This window comes from Charadrius vociferus, unplaced genomic scaffold (genome assembly GCF_000708025.1).
Source record: "Charadrius vociferus isolate BGI_N301 unplaced genomic scaffold, ASM70802v2 scaffold69, whole genome shotgun sequence".
In the NCBI taxonomy this organism is placed as follows: domain Eukaryota; kingdom Metazoa; phylum Chordata; class Aves; order Charadriiformes; family Charadriidae; genus Charadrius; species Charadrius vociferus.
This window is the reverse complement of record NW_009649937.1, coordinates 305,618-323,311: the sequence shown is the minus strand read 5'-3', so window position 1 is coordinate 323,311 and position 17,694 is coordinate 305,618. Positions and strand designations below refer to the sequence as shown.

Here is a 17,694-nt window from a genome sequence, read left to right as displayed (position 1 = left end):
GACCCTTGCTGCCTTCCACAGTGGGAACTTAACCAAGTCCTCCATAACACCCCGTCATCTAAAGGAGGAATGATTTTAAGAAAAACATTCACCCCACATCCAAGCAATGCTTTTACAGCACTAGCAAATGCAATCACACAGCAGCCAAATTGTGTTTCCTACCAGACCACCGCCAACAACAGCGACTCTTTTTCCCTGTGGGTCACCAGGTTCCATCACTGGGGCAGCCTCCAGGTCACACGTTTTTACCGCTGCTTCCCCACTCTCTGTCCTGCTGCACTGCCCTCACCAGCAGGGAGGAGAAGGGCAAGGACGTGGGCGGCGGATTCATGCCTGGGTTCTTCTCCCCTGGTTCATGTTAAATTTTAACTCCCAGCCCAGAGACTGTTGGTGAATTAGCCTGGCTGCGTGGCCAGCCACACTGAGCCTCAGGTGAAGAGATATGAATGTGACGTTATTCAGTCAGGCCTTATTAAAAGGCCTCTTTTGAAAATTGTAAAGCAATTCTGCAGCCTTCAAGGACCCCCTAATGAAACACGCACAGAGCAGGAGGAGAACTTGCATCTGCTGTGCTTTTGCTGGTGCTTTGCTGGGCTGCAACTGCAGAGGCACCAGTGGGACGATGCGGAATAACTCCTGGAGCACTTTCCTGAGGGTGGGATGTGAGCCACCCTGCTTGTCCGGGGGCCTGACCCCGTCTGTGAGGACATCTTTCACCCAAGGAAGCTGTGTGTGGCTCAAATGTTTTGGGGTGTGATGCTGAGCAGAGGGTCAGGGTCCGTGCTTAATCTGCAGAAGCTTTCCAGGACTTGGATGAGGCTGTGAGGAGACACCTCTGTATGCACTATTTCACATGCCCGCCCTCAGAAGCATGTGCTCTGCTGATCCAATCCTGCAGACAGTAAGCTTTTAAAAGTGAGGAGCCAATTACAGGCTACACACAATAATTAAACAGTAAAAACACATACATTAACATACTAACAACCATTTATTACTAAACCTACAATGCACAGCCCAAGACAGCAGATTTATCTCAAAGGAGCAAGACCAAATCCCCGCACAAGCACAGCGCTGTTCTCCATTGCATGTCCTGGTTCCCGGTGTAGCAAGGGCCAGCTGCTCCTGAGGGGATAAGGAGCAAGTGCCACACCATGCCACAGTCCCAACCTGCAGTACCATGCAAGGAGAGGACATGCAAGACAGGGTCAACAGGACCCACGAGCAGTGCCACGTGCAAGCTTAAATGGAACTGCTAGCCTTGGGGAAGGCAGGTGTCCCAAGTGGGGCTGGTTGGGGTTCTTAAAGGCTATTAGTACCCTGCTAGCCCTGGCACTGCATCCAAACGAAACTCCACTGAAGACCCTCCATCAGGTTTCTCTGATCTACCCACCAGTGAATTGATCCATGCTATCTGATTGACTCATACACAGCAGAGAAAACGGAGGAGAGAGGGCAAAGAACAAGGTAAGTTTTATGTAGTAAATAAATTACTCATTGTTTTCAGACCACAGACAGCACATCAGTAGCTTCCAGCAGTGGCAGTTATTTGGAAACATCACTCACAGCACCCTTTACATGCTTGTCCAGTAGGCTTTACAGATTACTCCACCACCTGGCTTACCAATTTGATAGCAGCACTTTAAGGTACGCCAATTAATTCATGGATAACACAGCATACAACTGTGTAACCAAAGCTGGTCTCATAGTACTGCTTTCTGCACAAGCAGTCACAGCCATGATCCATGTACCTGCTCCGGCAGCAGGAGGCACAGACATGCAGGGAAGCTCCCAACCTGTCAGTGAGCAGTGCTATGTGGTATGGTAAATGGGCCACAGTTCGAAAGTTTTTTTATTCCAGGATGATACATATCACTTTTTCCTGCCACGCCTATCTCCTTAGCTACTGAAAATAGTTCTTGGCAAACCCGACTAAACTTTGCCTATCAGGGACTATCTGTGCCCCGTGCAATATCTTTTCTTCTGGGTAACCATTCCAAACAAAATTTAGGTCCCTGGACTATCTTCATCAGCTTCACTCACAAACTGCAGCAGGCAAAACCAACATAAAGACATCCTCCACTTTAAAAACAGGAGAAGGTGGGAAGACATTGAGAAAGTGCCACTAATTAATTGTTTATCTTTCTGTATTAAACACAGCCAGGCTGCTCAGAGAATTAAAAAGTATCACTTGATTAAAAGTTTAAGCGAGCCTTCCAAGGAGTCCTAAATGAGAAGAAAAAGAACTGGATAGCATGGGCTCAGCTTAAGGCCTGCCCTCTGAAAATTAGTGGGAAAAGCAAAGAATTTAATTTATGTTGCTGAAGAAAAACACATGCCAATATCTAAGGAAGAACCTCAGGATTTTATTACTTTTAAAAATCAAGTCTAAACCCTGATTATATGAGGGAAAGGTTGGACAAACAATGAAACAATGAGTAGCTTTGTAAATGTGAGATTTGGGAGAGACTGAGAGTCAGAGCCATCCTGGGGCAGAAAATGTGGACTGCAGTTATCTGGGAGTACATCATGGGATTGCACATCAACCTTCAAACCCAATGACTGGAGAAGCAGATTTCTTTCTGTTCTTCTCCAGTGAGAATTACTTGTCCAAATAGCACATAAAGGCAACTCACTCAAGTAGGGCAGACTGCTGGTCTTCAGGAAAAGTGAGTGCCAGGATTTTGCCCTGCTATGCTGGTAACTTGCATTTGGATCACTCCTGCTCATCTTTAGCTCCCCACATAGGTAAGTATAGTAGGACAAGTATATCTGTGAGGGCTTAAAACCAAAAACACTGAGGGAGGAACACTTCAGACTGAGGAAGTTCGGTGACTAAACCCTCATTCAGGCATCCTGGGTTACTTTGCATTATCGTCCCCAGGAGGGCAGCAGTCCCCTTTGCAAGGGGTATTTCCTCAATTTGCACATGAAGGGGACTCAGCCCTGGGGCTGGGTCATACTGATTTGCAGGGGCTCATATAACACTGGTATTAAGATTATTTCATGCCCAGGGGCTGCTGTGGGCTGCCAAACCTGCAAGACACTTAGGGATGGGTTATCTTGGTTCTGTGAAGAGAGGGGAAAAAAAGTCGTGATTGCTTGTGGCTGGTCTGGGCTTGGAAGATGAGAGGAAACAACTAAACTAGCAGAAATAAGTGAGCAGGCCACAGGTGCATGGTACATTTGTTCTGAACATCGACAGTCTTTCTCCCAGTCTTCTTCTACCAATAGTGTGCAGTCATACAGACATTAGGCTGTTGATCAGACAGATTATTTAGGAACCGTTCAAGTATCAGTTGACCTCAGCGATGCTATGGTCCACTTGCAGAGGAACACGTACTGTCAGTATGCGGGCCACCTGCAATAAGAAAAATGGCTTGTGTTTGGTAATAGCCAACAGTACATGCTTTCTGCAGCTGCAAAAGGACAGTGTAAATATGTCAGATCTCATAATTCATGGTGGAAGATAGCTGAAGAGGAGGAAGAAGACCGCTTAAAAGCTGTGACAAGTTCTTCCTTTGCTGATTTCTGCGAACAGCTAATTGCACTGATTCTGGAAGAAGGCAAGAGATCTTTACCAGCAAAGATTATAAACGCATGTAAAAGTGAAAATGGTAGAAATGTTTATCCCTTATAATCCCATTAGGTAAATAATCTGTTCAGGAATTCAAATCCCATGCTAAAGAGGGCCGTATAGATACCCCTGCCAGCAGTTTGCCCATGCATGAGGATGCAGCTGCCTCCAATCCTGTCCTTCTGTTCACTAAGGCTTTGAAAGAGCCATAGCACACAGATAAAAGCTGTGTTCTGACCAATGTAACAATGAGTCCCCATCCTGAAGTCCCCTGCCACCCCACCACACTCTGGCAATATGCATTTCTTTACCAGCCATGGCACGTAAGAACATTCTAGCACCACTGCTTCCACGTCTGCTTTCTTGCTATCCCCTCCTGACATAGTCTGTCTTTGGCTCAGATCCTTGCCCACGGTCCCTTCTGCCACTGGCATTCACATGAGCAGACTAGTTCAAACACTAGTCCCACGTGTGATCTGCTCACACTCTGAAAGCCAACCAGGCTCAGAGACAGCAGGAAAGGCACAGGCAAGTGATCCCCTGGAGGAGCTGGCTGCTGACCTCTGCTAAGGGCTGGAGGGTTCTGCAGACCTGGGGGCAGCGTAGGAAGAAGTCCATCAATTTCTGCACTTGAAAAAATACCCCAGCTGCAAGCACAAGCTTATCACAAAGGCTCAGCTTTATTTATGAGCACTGCTCTCCCTTTGTACTATTTTCCTGAGCAAGTGGTTGAGGCTTTTTTTTCCTAGGAATTTCTGATTAGCGAATGTCTCAGCAGTGTTTTAAGAATATAAATCCTACTGGGAACCTTAGCCTGAATGTAAAACACACGCAACCCTTATTTAGCAGGTGTCTGCCAGGTTCACAGGGAGACCCAAAACCCAGGGAAACAACCACTGCAGAGCAGAGCCATGCAGCACTGCTTGAGTGGTGGCTCTGTGTGGCAGGGACATAGCTTGGTATCATCTGCAGACCTTGTCTGATCCTCATGTTTATTCCACAGTAAGCAAGGGTTAATTGCTCAAGTTATAAGATTGAGTGTATCAAATGATCACTTAACCCACCTCAATCCCATTGTTGTGTTAAAGACAGAACCTGGCTGCAGCGAAGGACCACGAAGGTATGAGATTGTCTGGTCTACCTTGCTACCCCACCCGTGCAGGAAGGAAGAGCTAAAAGTTTACACTGTGGCTGCCTGTTTACCTACGTAGGCATGCTGCTGGTCCAGTGATGTGCCGTGGATGTGGACGGGAAGCCCCCGTAAGGCACTGGGAGCAGCCCTGTGGGAGGGTAGTGGTGGTGGTGCACTGCAGATGGCCTGGGTCTGTCTGCTTTCACAGCCTTGGGAGCAGCAAACTGCAGGTCCTTGATGGAGAGAGACGAAGGGCAATTTGTGAAACCTGTGCCCCCATGGGAAGGGTCCCTGGCTCAGGGGCTGGGTTGCCACTTGGCCACGCTTTGGTAAAGGAAGTCCTTTGGCATTTGTCTGGAGATGGGGTTTAGAGGCTCCAACACAAAGTCCAGCAAACACTCAGTGATTTCAGATTTTACCTGATATTCAGAGGGACTCAGAACCCACTCCCCCTGATTTATCCCACCAGTCTATGTTAGGGAAATGCACAATGACAGGATGGCTTGGGGAGGAAGGTGGGGACCTGGGGGCTGCACACTCTTCCTCTGCCATCTTCCCTTAGATGCAGCGTCCTCCACAAAAAGCTGCAGATGAGTCTGCTGGCTCTCCCAGCACCACCATCTGCCCCAGACATCTCCCGCACAGCAAGGGAGAAAGAGTATTCAAAACCAGAAACCACAAATTTTAAAGGAAAATAGAAAAGGACTTCTGTCCAAGGCAACACTTGGCACAGCTCTGACATGAGGAAGAGCCAGCACTGCCTGCCTTTTTCAGAGCAAGTCTGCCCGGAACCATGGCTGATGAAGCCAGTGGGCCCCTCTGCACCGCAGGTGGTGTCCTGAGACTTCTGTGCTCCAAAACATGAGAGCTAGCAGCTGCTGTTGGAGGCTCTCTGTCCGGGGCAGACATTTGGTCTCAACGGGTGCCAAAACCTGTCAGCTCCCTCCAGGCCACGGGATGTGCTATGGAGGAGGATTGCATTTCTTACCCCTCTGTTAAACCCAGGGCTCGGGGCCTTTCAAGCTACCTGTTGCTTTTGCAAATAGCATGTAGGAAAGATGCAAGTAAGCTGGGCAAGGACTGCAGAAGTGTGGGATTTACTTTCTCAGCACCTGAGAACCTTAACATCTGAGAAAAAGATGACAAATCTTTCTTACAGCACAGGGAAAAGACGTAGTTAGCCTGAAAATGGAGGGGCAGGAAAAGTATAGGGGAAGTTTTTGCAACACTGGGACATTCTCTCCTCCCCAAAGATCAACTGTCTTTGCTTCTCAGTTAATAAATGCTACCGATTACAGACTAGAAATAAATTTTTCCAAAGCACTTAAGAATATAACCTTGTTAAAAATAGGTTGAGAATTGGGCATCTAAGGATATGGTCAAAATTACATGCCTCTTACCAGGCACTGATAAGGCTTTTTGGAAAAATCCCTGTAGGGATCTACACATCAAAATATCTTTAAGACCTCTCCTTTCAGAGCTCAGTAGCCATTGATTTTCAGTAAGCAGTGGGGCTCAAAGTACAATCATGAAATCTGTGCTTCAACTCTAGCTCATTTGAACCTGCCAGGTCAAGTTTTACCAGTTACAGGATTTGTAACATAAATATTGTCCCAGTGTAGATCTCTTCCATGCATAGTCTGTTAGTGGTTCAACTGTACAGCCCAGATAATTTTCAGAGCTAGAGCGAGTCCAGTTTGTACTTCCATTGGGTCCTGTCAAAGTGCTCATCATGGTAAAGAGGGAGGTTGTACTCTGCTCAGTAACCATCTTCTAGTGCAGTGAGTTTGAAGATGGGCACAGCTGTTAAACATCCCAGATTTTCTGCATGTTTTGTCCAGGCCCTGCACCTTCCCAAGGAGACCAACCATTGCCTTGTGTGAGCAATGATGCCCTTCAGACTCCAGTGTTGTTACCTGCTGTGCATGCTGAAGCAGGGGAGAGCTGGGTCCAGCAGACTGTGTGAATGACATCGGTGGCAAAGCCTTCAGCATCATATTCTGCATGATGATCTGGTGCATCTGAGCGTTTTGCATCAGCATCATCTCTACCATATCTGGGAAGAGGTCACCCCAAGGGAGAAAGTAAGGGCTTTATCAGCAACTGACAAGCAGCAGAGGCATCTTGGTAAGAAGTGCCCTCCAGCATACAGACTGGTTGCTGCAACAAAAACAAAGCAGCTGAAAGGGACACAAAGAATATTAGCATTCTTTGGCCAGGCAGTGCTGTTTAGACCAGCTCTTCTGTTTCTCCTCCCTTCTACAAGAAAGCTGCTGTTGAGCATCTTCTGTCTGTTAGTTACCCTACAAACCCACCCCTCTGGCTATGCCGACTGGCAGACCGGAGAAGGACTGAGCACTAGAACTCTCTCACTTACTACAGCATGGATCAGCTCTTTACAGTCCTCTCCATTGCTTCAGCTTAAGATCATTGCCTTCCATGTGAGAGGTTTCCTCAACCTTATGTGATACTGCAGTGCCACCTTGAGAGTCCACTCCATGCGCACCAAATCTGCCTACCATGACCTCTGCATCCTAATCACAAAGGACCTGTGCAGTGTAACTAATTTGCTTGGGGGGAAGGAAGAAGGGACAGGGAAGAAAAAAAAAAAAAGAAGAAAAAATAATCAAGGCAACTCTCCTGTTTGTTTTTTTTTTTTTTTTTAAACTGGTCATACCAAAAGTCATTTATACCTGTCAGCTTCAGAAAAGTCATGCATGAATTGGGGCTATTTTGTTTATGAAAATAAACTGATTCAAAAAATCCAGACACTCAGATGAAGAAAGAGCTAAGAAATATAGCAGTTTCATGACTAAGGATTTCTCTGTGGGATGAAGAAACCTTCGGCTGAAGGTTGAGCTAGGGAAGTCAGCCCAGGTTCTGTTCATGTATTATTTTACAGTAGCATACACCTATGTTTAGAAATAAACTCTTTTTAGTGGCATTGCACTATGCTGCGAACAGCACTTTCAGATGTTCTGTCTTGTTTCCAAACATGGGGCATAATAAAAGCCTGTACTGTTCTGAGGAGATTGAACAGCAGTTTAAGAGGGAACAAAAGAATAAAAACATATTTTTAGAATCCTGTTTGATAATTTTGGAATCATCTGTGCACGAGTTTGACCTAGTTAAGATTAGTCAGTGCTACAGGTTGAACTGTTTTGTTTTCCCAAGCTTCCCCAGCAGCTTAATCTCACTTTGCTGAGTTTGTAGTTCCTTTTTATTTAGTTTTAGTGACAAGGGTTTGTCTGAAAGCCTCTCAGAAATGGTATCTAGTCCATTTATGGAGTGCAATTCCCACAGCTCCAGCAGCGGCCCAGTCATGAAACAGCATGTCACTAACTAGCTTGTTTGTCCTGTGCCCCCTCCACTTGCCATGGCACCTCACTTGCCCTCTCCAGGCCTGGTGATGGGAGCTGACTGCTAGATTACCTTCTTTAATGCTTCCGGAGTGGGGGGCCGCAAAAGGCTGGGCGGGGGGGATCTGTGTGATCAGAGGGGACAGGTGAGGTAACTGCTGGATGATGGTGGCAGGCTGAGGCGGCATCTGAAAAAGAAAGGAAACTGGAGAAGTCAGGGTTAGTTTTGGCCAGCTCCCTCATCTTTGGAAAGGGAGTGCAGTGGATATCTTCTGCCTGGTCTTCAGTAAAGCTTTGGACATAGTCTTCCATGAAACTCTCGTGGACAAGCTGTTGAGGTTGGGGGCTATAGAGCAGACAGTGATCTGCATTGGAAACTGGCTGAGCGGCCAGGCCAGAGCGTGGGCAATCCTCCCACTCCTCTTGCTACCTCGTTCCTATGGTAAACTATTCATACTGTTAATTTTGTGCCTTATATGTAAGATGATTTCCCTTAGATTTTACCTAGGGCACTATGGGTCCGATACAACAGCAAGAGGTGAATCTTCCCTTTTGGTGGGATGTTTCCATACAGCTCCCAAGCAGTTGCTGTCTCAGACTGGCACAGTGCTAGTGGTGCTTCCTAGGAGAGAGGATCCTTACCATCTGCCGGATAATCCTTGGTGGCCCCGCTTGGGCAGCTGGAAAGGGTATCTGGTAGACATCCAAGGGGGCAGCTAGGTGGTTATGACAGTATCCTCCAGCTGGTGCAGAGGGCTGCGAAAGCTCTTCCAGAAGGTGCTGCTCCTGCAAAATCAAGTATCTTCTTAAAGAAAACCATAAAGGCAGACAGTATCATTATGGTCTCTGGACGCCCTTGGGAGCCCCAGCAGGGCGCAACCTTGCTCACCAAAACACTGCTGCAGAAACGTCCAGCACTGCTCGGTCTGACAGGTAGACCACAAGTGACTGCTGCATGAAGGGAAGCACTCAACCAGTGCCCACACAAGTATAAAGACAGTTTTTCTTCCCACATATCTCAAAGCCATACAGTTTCCAGCACAAGCAAAAAGGAATGGTAGAAAAGTGAAGAATAAACTGCCGTAAGTCTGGGAAAATGCTTCATTCATGGCTGGTACCCTCCACAAACCAGGGATAAGTAACAGTTTCTGTTGTCCCTATTTTGGCAGCATTAAAAATCCCTTCTTTGTATTTTGGCATTACTCCAGAGAGCTTACTATACAGCAGTTCAGGACAAACAGAATCAACCCACCAATTAACTGAAGCAGGCTCAAGCTTCATTAGCTGTAGTAAGGGAATACAAACTGCTCTCTGGCCCCTCTCCCTGACTAGCTGGCCCAGCCTCTATACTCTGAATCAGCAGAGGACTGAATACTCTCCAGCCAAAGAATTAAAGGACGGGGAAAAAACGTAATGCACATCGGCAGTGGATGTGCAGATAACTTGGCCCTTTCTCTTGTTTCTGTCCACAGAGAGGGCTCTTACCCTAAGATCCTGCAGCAGATTGTTCCTTTGCCTTAGGGCACTTTGGAGCATATCCTCCTGTCTTTTCCCTGAAGGAGGAAAAGTCCATTATCCTCTCAAAGAACCACAAAGACAGAGGTATTATAGCACCTACATTATGAGATTAACTCTAGAAAATGTGTTATAAGATAGCTTGACTTCTTTCATAAAAGGCTGTAGGCTACTTTTCTTGTCAAACCCAGTAAATGAATGGATAATGACTTTATGGCACATGCAGATGCAGCTGTTCAGCAGCTCTACAAAGGCAATGCACCTTCTCTTAAAATAAACTTTTCAGATTGCTCACTGGAGCCCCCTTTTAACCTCCTGGTTTAACAACTTATTTCAGACTGAAATTTCCTAGATATACTCTGTACATGCAGAGGATGATTGTGCAAAGTGTAAAAAAACATTGTTATGACATATCAAAGCAAACTCAGTTTTGAATGTCAACTTTTCTGTTTCCTTTTTCTTCTGAATCAACTTCCTTTTCAGTTCTTCCTACATACAGCTGATTTTGAACTGGCTTGAAATGAAAATAAGAAAGATCATTTTCACACACATTGGAGGCATGCCTGGCATCTGCTCTGAAAAGCATCACTATGTATTTTGAAGCTGTATGTTGTTAAAGGGATTTTTAATTTTTGGCCACAGCACTGGAAGTTTACAACTATTTGTGCATCATCTCAATGAATATGAGCCCAGAGTACAATCTACAAATATTTCTGATCTCATACTGGTAGCGTTTAATCCATAGATAATATAAATATAAACACTGCATGCGAAAGAAATGAATGCACTATACATAGCATGTGGAGCTTCCATGGGAGTACTGTAGAAAGGAACACACTATGTGTACGTGAAATGCCATAGCAGTCTTTGAAAGGGTTTGATAAAGACACAAGTTATTTTAAATTTCCTTATTTATCAACTTTTAGCTGGTTCAATAGCTTTTATAGAGAATTGTCTAAACTTTGTAAGCTTCATAAACATGTTGGGATTTCCGACCTATCTGCCCAAGCTAAAGTCAGGATGTAATTGCACATGCATGGTTTCCTGGCAAAATGGTTTCCCAGCTCTTATCAACACAGTCCTCAAGACCAACTCTTTCAGTATAACAATTTGTTTCATAAGCTGAGTCCCTTTTTTGACACTGGAAACCATGTTCTTGTCTGCACAAGGCTGCATTGGTCAGCTTCAAAGGTGCAAAGCAGCATTAGTAGTGGAGTGTCCCTCCAGCCCCGATCCCTCAGAAACACACAGCTGTCCTAATGACCCCTTTTCAGGATCACCATAGCCAAGTATGCAGCTGGACTGCAACAGGGGCTTACTCCTAGGTGTAGGAGCTAGGACAAATGGGATCACCAGTGGTTTGCTCCAGCTGAACCAGCATCCTCAGCCGAGAGGCCACAGAGGACACCTGCGCAGGAGGCGATCCTTATGTCAGTGCTCATCTGGCTGAACAAAAAACCCCAGTTGAATAAATTCAAAAGATAAAATGTAGATAGCTGCACAGTTCTCCTTGCATCAAGGCTGCCAAGATTCAACAGCTTAGTTAGGACCAAGACTAGTATACAAACTGACATTACTGCACAAGCTTCACTGGAACTTGCATTTTTCTTACTTCCAGTCCCCAGGGCTGCGTACAGATTTAGATACACACAGGCTGAGCTTGGGCAGCACTGACTCAAGTTCAGAGTCTCCCTCCTGCCCTGCAGACAATGTCTCTGTCACAGAAGCCAAGACAGAGCAAGTTTTGACTACCCAAATGCCCAACCACTGAGCACACAGAGGCCCCTTCCAGCTTTTAGGGAGGAGATGAGATCATTTGGTGTGACCTAATGAGGAACTCATGCCTGAGAATATCACTATGCCTTTCATGTCCATAATTAGAACAAATGCTTCTCTTTTACTTGCAGTTGGGAGAGGTGACTCCATCTTCTCTAGGTCCTCCTGTTCATTTTCTAGTCTCTGTTGGTAGAACCACAACAAGAACTGGTTATAAGTCAGGCAGCAAAGTTCACAACAATTTCCAATTCTACGTTACAGGCATAGGTTTGGGATGGAGGAGATAAAGCAGACTGTGACTGGCCACAGATCCTATTAACCTTCAACCCAACCTGCAGTCACTTCCCACGTTGGCCTTGGACCTGCCTCATCACCATGAGCATGCCTGGTAGATCTAGACTTTTGGTTGAACCTGGCCAACATCTCTGGCTCTGACCTGCTTGACTTGCTTGGGGGCTGGTCAGCCAGGCCCCTGCCCTGCTAGCAGTGTTATTGTGCTCAACTCCTTATTCCTTAGGGAGCAGCTGGCCCTTGTTGCTCCCTGATGCTCAGAAATTAGAGACCTTTTGCTCATACACAGGATTTTTTCTTGGCTTAGATACAGCAGCCATTTGAGGGCAAAGGCTCCACACTGGTGGAAACTTTGCCCTCAAATGGCTGCTGTATCTAAGACAAAAGACTCCACCGTGGAGACATATCAGATGCCACTTCCAGCATTCACATCTCCAGGCAAATAGTTGTTCCTTCCAGACAGCTCTAAGTGGCTTCTGGAGGACGCTGAAGTAGAAGATCCACATTAGCAGATGTCAGATGTGCTGATGGTGGAGAAACAGGGCTGAGTGGAGAACCCTAGGTGCATTAGTGCGTGGAGTCAAAATAAAGAGGTACTGGAATTCTGTGTGGCACCTCATGCGCTTCCAGTGAAGGTCTGCCCATGCTTCAGCAGGCAACATACCTTAAGTGGAAGTAGACAAAAAAAGACATAAAACAATCTGAGGTCCTCTTTACCCAAAATTTACTCCTAAACTTTGCCTGTCACAACTCACACTGGTTTTGAGCTAACTGGTTACATCTCCCATAAGATCAGTCACTTTAACTCTTATTTTTAATTTACTGTAGGTCCATGTAAACTTGCACAATATTATTTAAAAAAGTGAAAGCGACTGTAGCATCACTGCACATTGGTCCTCTGCTTGCACAAAGAAAGAGGTTCTCAAATGGCTGCAGATCCTCTTTGCGTCTCAGTAGAAATGTAATTATTTAAAACACAATGTTAATGCTTAAACATGCAAGAGCAAAAAGCAGAGTAAAGGTGACCATTGGAGAGTTATTCCCTTACCTTTTCTAGGAGTTTGAGTTTCAGTCGTGTGAGGTGATCCACCACTGAAGGATCTGCCATTGTAGCAGTCTCATGGAAGAATAGGCAGGCAAAAACAGGTTAAAAATCTCAGCAAAGGCAGATAGGTTTTCAGTGGTTATTTTTTCACTTGCATGATCTTCATAGAAGAATAATCGCATTTGGAAAAAAAATACAATACAAGATTGTGAGCAATTGAAGGAAGTAGATAAAAGCTTCAGTTTCACTCCCAGGTAAAAATGAGTACAGACGTTCACCACAATGTCACAGACACAGCTTTTTCTGGCATTTCTCTCAATGCATTTTTGTGCTGCAGGTTTCGATGATCACAGAAGGGTAACTCAGAGTGAATATTTGTCTGCTTTTAGTGGTTGCTAGCCTTTCCCTGGCAGTGGCACTAAGCCTGGCCCTTTGTGTTTTTAATGTCTTCTACGTAGCTCAGTTTTGTGCCTGTAACCTGGTTGCTAAGTTTGTAGTGCCAATCCCCAATGCAAACAATTTAATCTCCAAGTGTAGAAGCTTATGCATCTTTCGAAAATTAAATGCCCAGGACATTAGTGGACAAGAAAAAAAAGAAATAAAAGCCAATGGTTCTTTAACACAAGCTCAATGCTAGGGGTCAGATTATGATCTTGCTGATTAATACCTGATAGCAATATTTATCCCACTGTAAAGGGCCCATACATGTTTGATGTAGCCCTTCATATGAGTTTTCATCACCAGGTAATAACTAAAAACTCAAAAAATTAAGAAACATCACTGGAACTCATCCCTAGATGAGCAAAAAGGCTATGAGACAACATCCTTTTGCTTACCATCTCCCAAGCAACCTGTAGGGTGTCTCCCCTTCCCAGCATAAAAAACAGAGCAACATTTATCAGTGACATCCATAAAATCAACACCAAGGCATCAGAAAGAAGCCAGGGATCATACTCAGTATCATATTTTAAGCCTGGTTCTGCTCCTAGGAGAGCAAAACCACAACCTCTTCCTTATTTGAAGGACATAGCAAAGCCACAGCTGAGCCACTGCTGGCAGCTGGAGCAGCTGATAAATGCTTGTAGCTGATAAATGCTGTGTGGGAGCAGCACAGATCACCTCCTCCAGCTGTGACCCACAACAGCACGTGTGTGCAATCTGTCCTTAAAAATACACAGGCTGGTAATCACTGCAGAAGTTACAGAAACTGAGACATGGGAAGCCTAAAGATAGCTGTGCTGTGTCAGAGCTGGGGCTCTGCTTTCTTTGGCAGGGCTCATTTGCAAATGCCATGAGTGACATGGCAGAACAGAGAACCCTCTCACCTGCCGGCATATTTCCTGAGAAACGGCTCTATGTACATTTTTGTACTTTAAAACTCCAATAGATTTTTCTCCCATTATCTCTAATATCTTTGATCCCTTCATCATTTGGGCAGCTGCAACAACCTTTGACAAAGGAGCTTCCTAGTTATCTTAAACTTAAGCATAAGCCTAGTTACGCAAGTAAACTGCAAACGTATGGTTTACTTAAGTGTTTGGCAAAAAAACACAGATTTCAGGAATCTAGATTTAAAACAGTCTGAATGCAAAGATTATTGGCAATCTTTCCTATGCGAAATTTATGCAACTGTTCTTGCACTTTTTCCATGCCTTTTGCAACTTATATTCCTGTATCATATTCCCATTCAGGTGTCTCTTTTCTAAGCAAGAGAATCTATTTAATCTGTCCTCAAACAGCAGATTTTCCATACTCATTGATCTCAACTCAGCTGGGAAGGTATAATGCAAAAGCCCACAAGGATTACTCTCATTATTACCTCCTGGCCTCCACTACCGGCCACTCTCAGAAGGTGCTGCATCAGCTCCACTGTTGATCACACTGTGGCTATATGTCTCTTTGTACAATGTCATGTTTGTCCTAGTACTTTTCTAGTTAATAAACCCTTTTGTGATGGGGTGACGAGGGTTATGGGCAGCATTCAGGCAGCAATGTAGCAAAACAAGCTATATTGGAGTCTCCAGACAACTACAACAGCACCAAGCCTGCTATTAGTCATTGCTGATGTTGTAGTAGCCTTTTTGACTGCTGATGAATATTGGGCTGTTTTACCATCGACTGGTTTAATAAAGTGCCCCTTAGAAGTTAAATTTCTAGAGCCTTCCTTGCAATATGAATATAGGGTTACTAGAAAGGCTGACAAAAAGAACCAAGTATTCCATTAAAAATACAATGCCAGCGTTAAACAACTGAGTTGACTACAGAGGAAAGGAAGAGAGAGAAACTTCTGCTTGATGTGACAGGTATCCCAGAGAAAATCCAATACGAGGTAAAAAATGCTTTCCAGCAAATCTGCTAAGGGATCTTTCTTTTCCCACACTTATGGATGCCCTGGTCACAGTGGGATCCCTACTCTAGGGACATCTTAAAACCTGCTAATTAATGACTTGCCAGAAATCTGCCAGCCAGACACAAGAGGATCTTGCACAAAGGGATCTATAATTACGTTGAATCACAAACTAGGGATCACACCTGAACATGGTCATGAAAAAGACCAAAACCATACAAATTTAATTCTGCAAAGGATAATTATTATGCTCTATTTAACAGTGCTTAAGTCAGAGTTTGAATACTGTGCCTAATCTTAGACATAATGGTTTAAAAGGGAGAGAGAGTCCAGAAAAAAAAAAAAGATAAAAATGGTGAATTTAAAAGATGTAAGTTCTGAGGAAAACTTGGAACAACTGGCTTTCTTTAATTAGTAAGTAGATGGTGAGGACTGGGCAGGCTAGAAACCTTTAAATAAATGAAAGGATACAATGAAGAGCAGGGTGGGGGTTTTCTGTCTGAAAAGACTGAGCAAGAAGCACTTGACTTAGTGAGGGAGAGGAAAGCCTGATAAAAGAAAAAATTCTTAATTAAATAGCAAGATAAATGATGGAGCAGCTATCTAAAAAAAAAAACAACCCAAAACCTTCACAGAAGTTGTTTCAAAACAATATAGAAAACCAGCTGTGATGAACATTACAGGACTGTTAGGCCCCTCCTCAGATACAAGAATGCATTAAACTGGTGGCGTCCATACCAGTAGTACATTTCTACAATGTCTTTTACTGATTTTGATACTTTACACCCTTATTTTTAATATGATTTCTAAAACACAAGAAAATAAAACACATATAAAAAGAACCAAACAAACTGACACATCTGGAAATATCCCGAGATGGTAAACTTTCATACTCCTCCACAGGGAGGAGTCTTTATCATTGCAGTCATAGAAGAGTGTTTTAACTTATTAAAAGAGAGTTAAAAGAAAAAAAACACTACACACATACAAAAATCACCAATGGAGAAGTACATGTAATTTCCTTCCAATTGACTGTCTGCTTCTGCCAATTTTAATGTTGCAAATAAACAGTCGAGAGCTCATTTTAGGCTGCTTGGTGGTTATTCGTATTGTAAAAATGTCCTATCTGCATTTGAAGCTAAATATATGAATAAAACATATTCTACAATTAGAGTAATTTCATGCCACTGTCATACAACAGCGCGCAATGGTTTTTACTGTTATTTCTGAAAACAGTGATCCTAGTTTGAACCAAATTATACTTACGATGAAGTCTTACTTATGATGAAGTATGCTATACTAATCATATACTACACTTATGATTATTCTCCTCTTATGCAAGAATTGCAAACCCCTAGTCTCTACAAACGCTGCTCATTTATTTGCAGATACATTGCAGCAGCACCCAGAGTTCTCAGTTAGGTTTCATTACCAGCCTGATCTTAGTGCAGCACTATCAGTGCTACTGCTAATTTAGTCGAGGTATAAATGACCTCTACTGCTTCTATAGTGATGTCAGGTAGGGTTGGCCAGAGCCACTGAAACTTCCACTCTTCCTTAAAAGGGCCAAACTGGTCTTGAAGAAAAGGAAAGCCAATGCATACTGTCGCCCGGCAGCCTCTGTAGTAGTTTAGAACTGCATCTCTACTTTGGCTCTGGACACAGACAGGCTTTCTGATGTGTAGAGAAAGCCTTACCAACCCTGCCTTGCTCCTAGCATCCTCAGGACACTTCTCTTTGGAGCATTGAGCATGCACTGCTCCAGTCTTTTTGTTCTCTATACTGAAATAGCTACATAGAAAGAACGTGGAAGACCAGGAGATTGGTACAAAATGGTTTATTCCAAGAGCGTGAACATGGATGGTGGTTGACATATTATGGGAAACCCAGACAACATAGATGCAGTGCATGGGAGCAGCTAGCTCCAGCTTATGACCTGGATATTAAAATGTCCAAATTTGAGGCAAAAGCCCATACAGAGAAGAGCCCAACTTAAGAACCAAATGCATAGAAATGCCCAGAGATAGAAAAGGGGTTGTTAGATCACGAAAACGCTTGCATTTCCCTGTTCTTAGTAGAATTAAGCCAGTGTATTGCAAAAGATTACCTCTGAACTGAGCCAAGTAACAAATTTGGTGTTTTTTCCAGTATGATTTAATGACATCAAGAGACAAAGAAATCACCAGTTTTGTAGATGACTGTAAGGTTAATTATTCTCAATACTAAGAAAAGAGCACCTTACTTACTTCTCCCTTGTCACCTGAGAATTATTTCCAGATGTTAGCTCTTGTTGCAGCTGTACTTCCTGGAAGAAGGGATTCTGCAAGTGAACACCTCACAGCTCACTTGCTGCAAAGGAAACGAAGTAGAGAGACACTGAAAAACCGAGACAGAAAATATACACAAAAGGCAGAGTAGGTGTGCTGTAAAAGGTAATATTTCTACACAGAAGTTTATAATCAAGCTGGATGCTCAACGTCCCCGTGCCAACAACTCCCTCTGTCTCCAACGGGGACCAGGTCGCTAGAGCCGGGATCGGTCACGGAAGAACAGAAACGGCAGGTGGACGACCACGGCCCCCCACAAGCAACCCCTCTATCGCGGAGGACCAGCCTCGACCCGAGGCACCGGCGGCGGCTCCAGGGCGGGCAGAGG

The 17,694-nt window shown here is 44.4% G+C and overlaps 3 protein-coding genes across 3 annotated transcripts in view; 1 reads left to right on the top strand and 2 right to left on the bottom strand.

The window, feature by feature from the left end:
* Positions 1-216, bottom strand: part of KMO (kynurenine 3-monooxygenase (kynurenine 3-hydroxylase)) — a 10,179-nt gene extending 9,963 nt beyond the window's left edge. The window contains exon 1 of the mRNA XM_009891401.1: positions 163-216. Within this exon, the coding sequence (XP_009889703.1) occupies positions 163-216 (54 nt within the window). The remainder of the gene's footprint in view (positions 1-162) is intronic.
* A 3,076-nt stretch (positions 217-3,292) lies between these two features.
* LOC104292078 (chromosome unknown open reading frame, human C21orf58) lies at positions 3,293-12,755 on the bottom strand. Its single transcript, XM_009891400.1, has 9 exons — positions 12,696-12,755; positions 11,482-11,539; positions 9,551-9,618; positions 8,708-8,851; positions 8,139-8,253; positions 6,623-6,762; positions 4,782-4,939; positions 4,059-4,221; positions 3,293-3,358 (listed from the first exon to the last, which is right to left on the bottom strand). The coding sequence occupies exons 1-9, from the start codon at positions 12,753-12,755 to the stop codon at positions 3,293-3,295; spliced, it is 972 nt and encodes a 323-aa protein (XP_009889702.1).
* A 4,752-nt stretch (positions 12,756-17,507) lies between these two features.
* The window catches only part of PCNT (pericentrin), a 99,404-nt gene continuing 99,217 nt past the window's right edge, over positions 17,508-17,694 (top strand). Inside the window, exon 1 of the mRNA XM_009891399.1 lies at positions 17,508-17,663. Within this exon, the coding sequence (XP_009889701.1) occupies positions 17,508-17,663 (156 nt within the window). The remainder of the gene's footprint in view (positions 17,664-17,694) is intronic.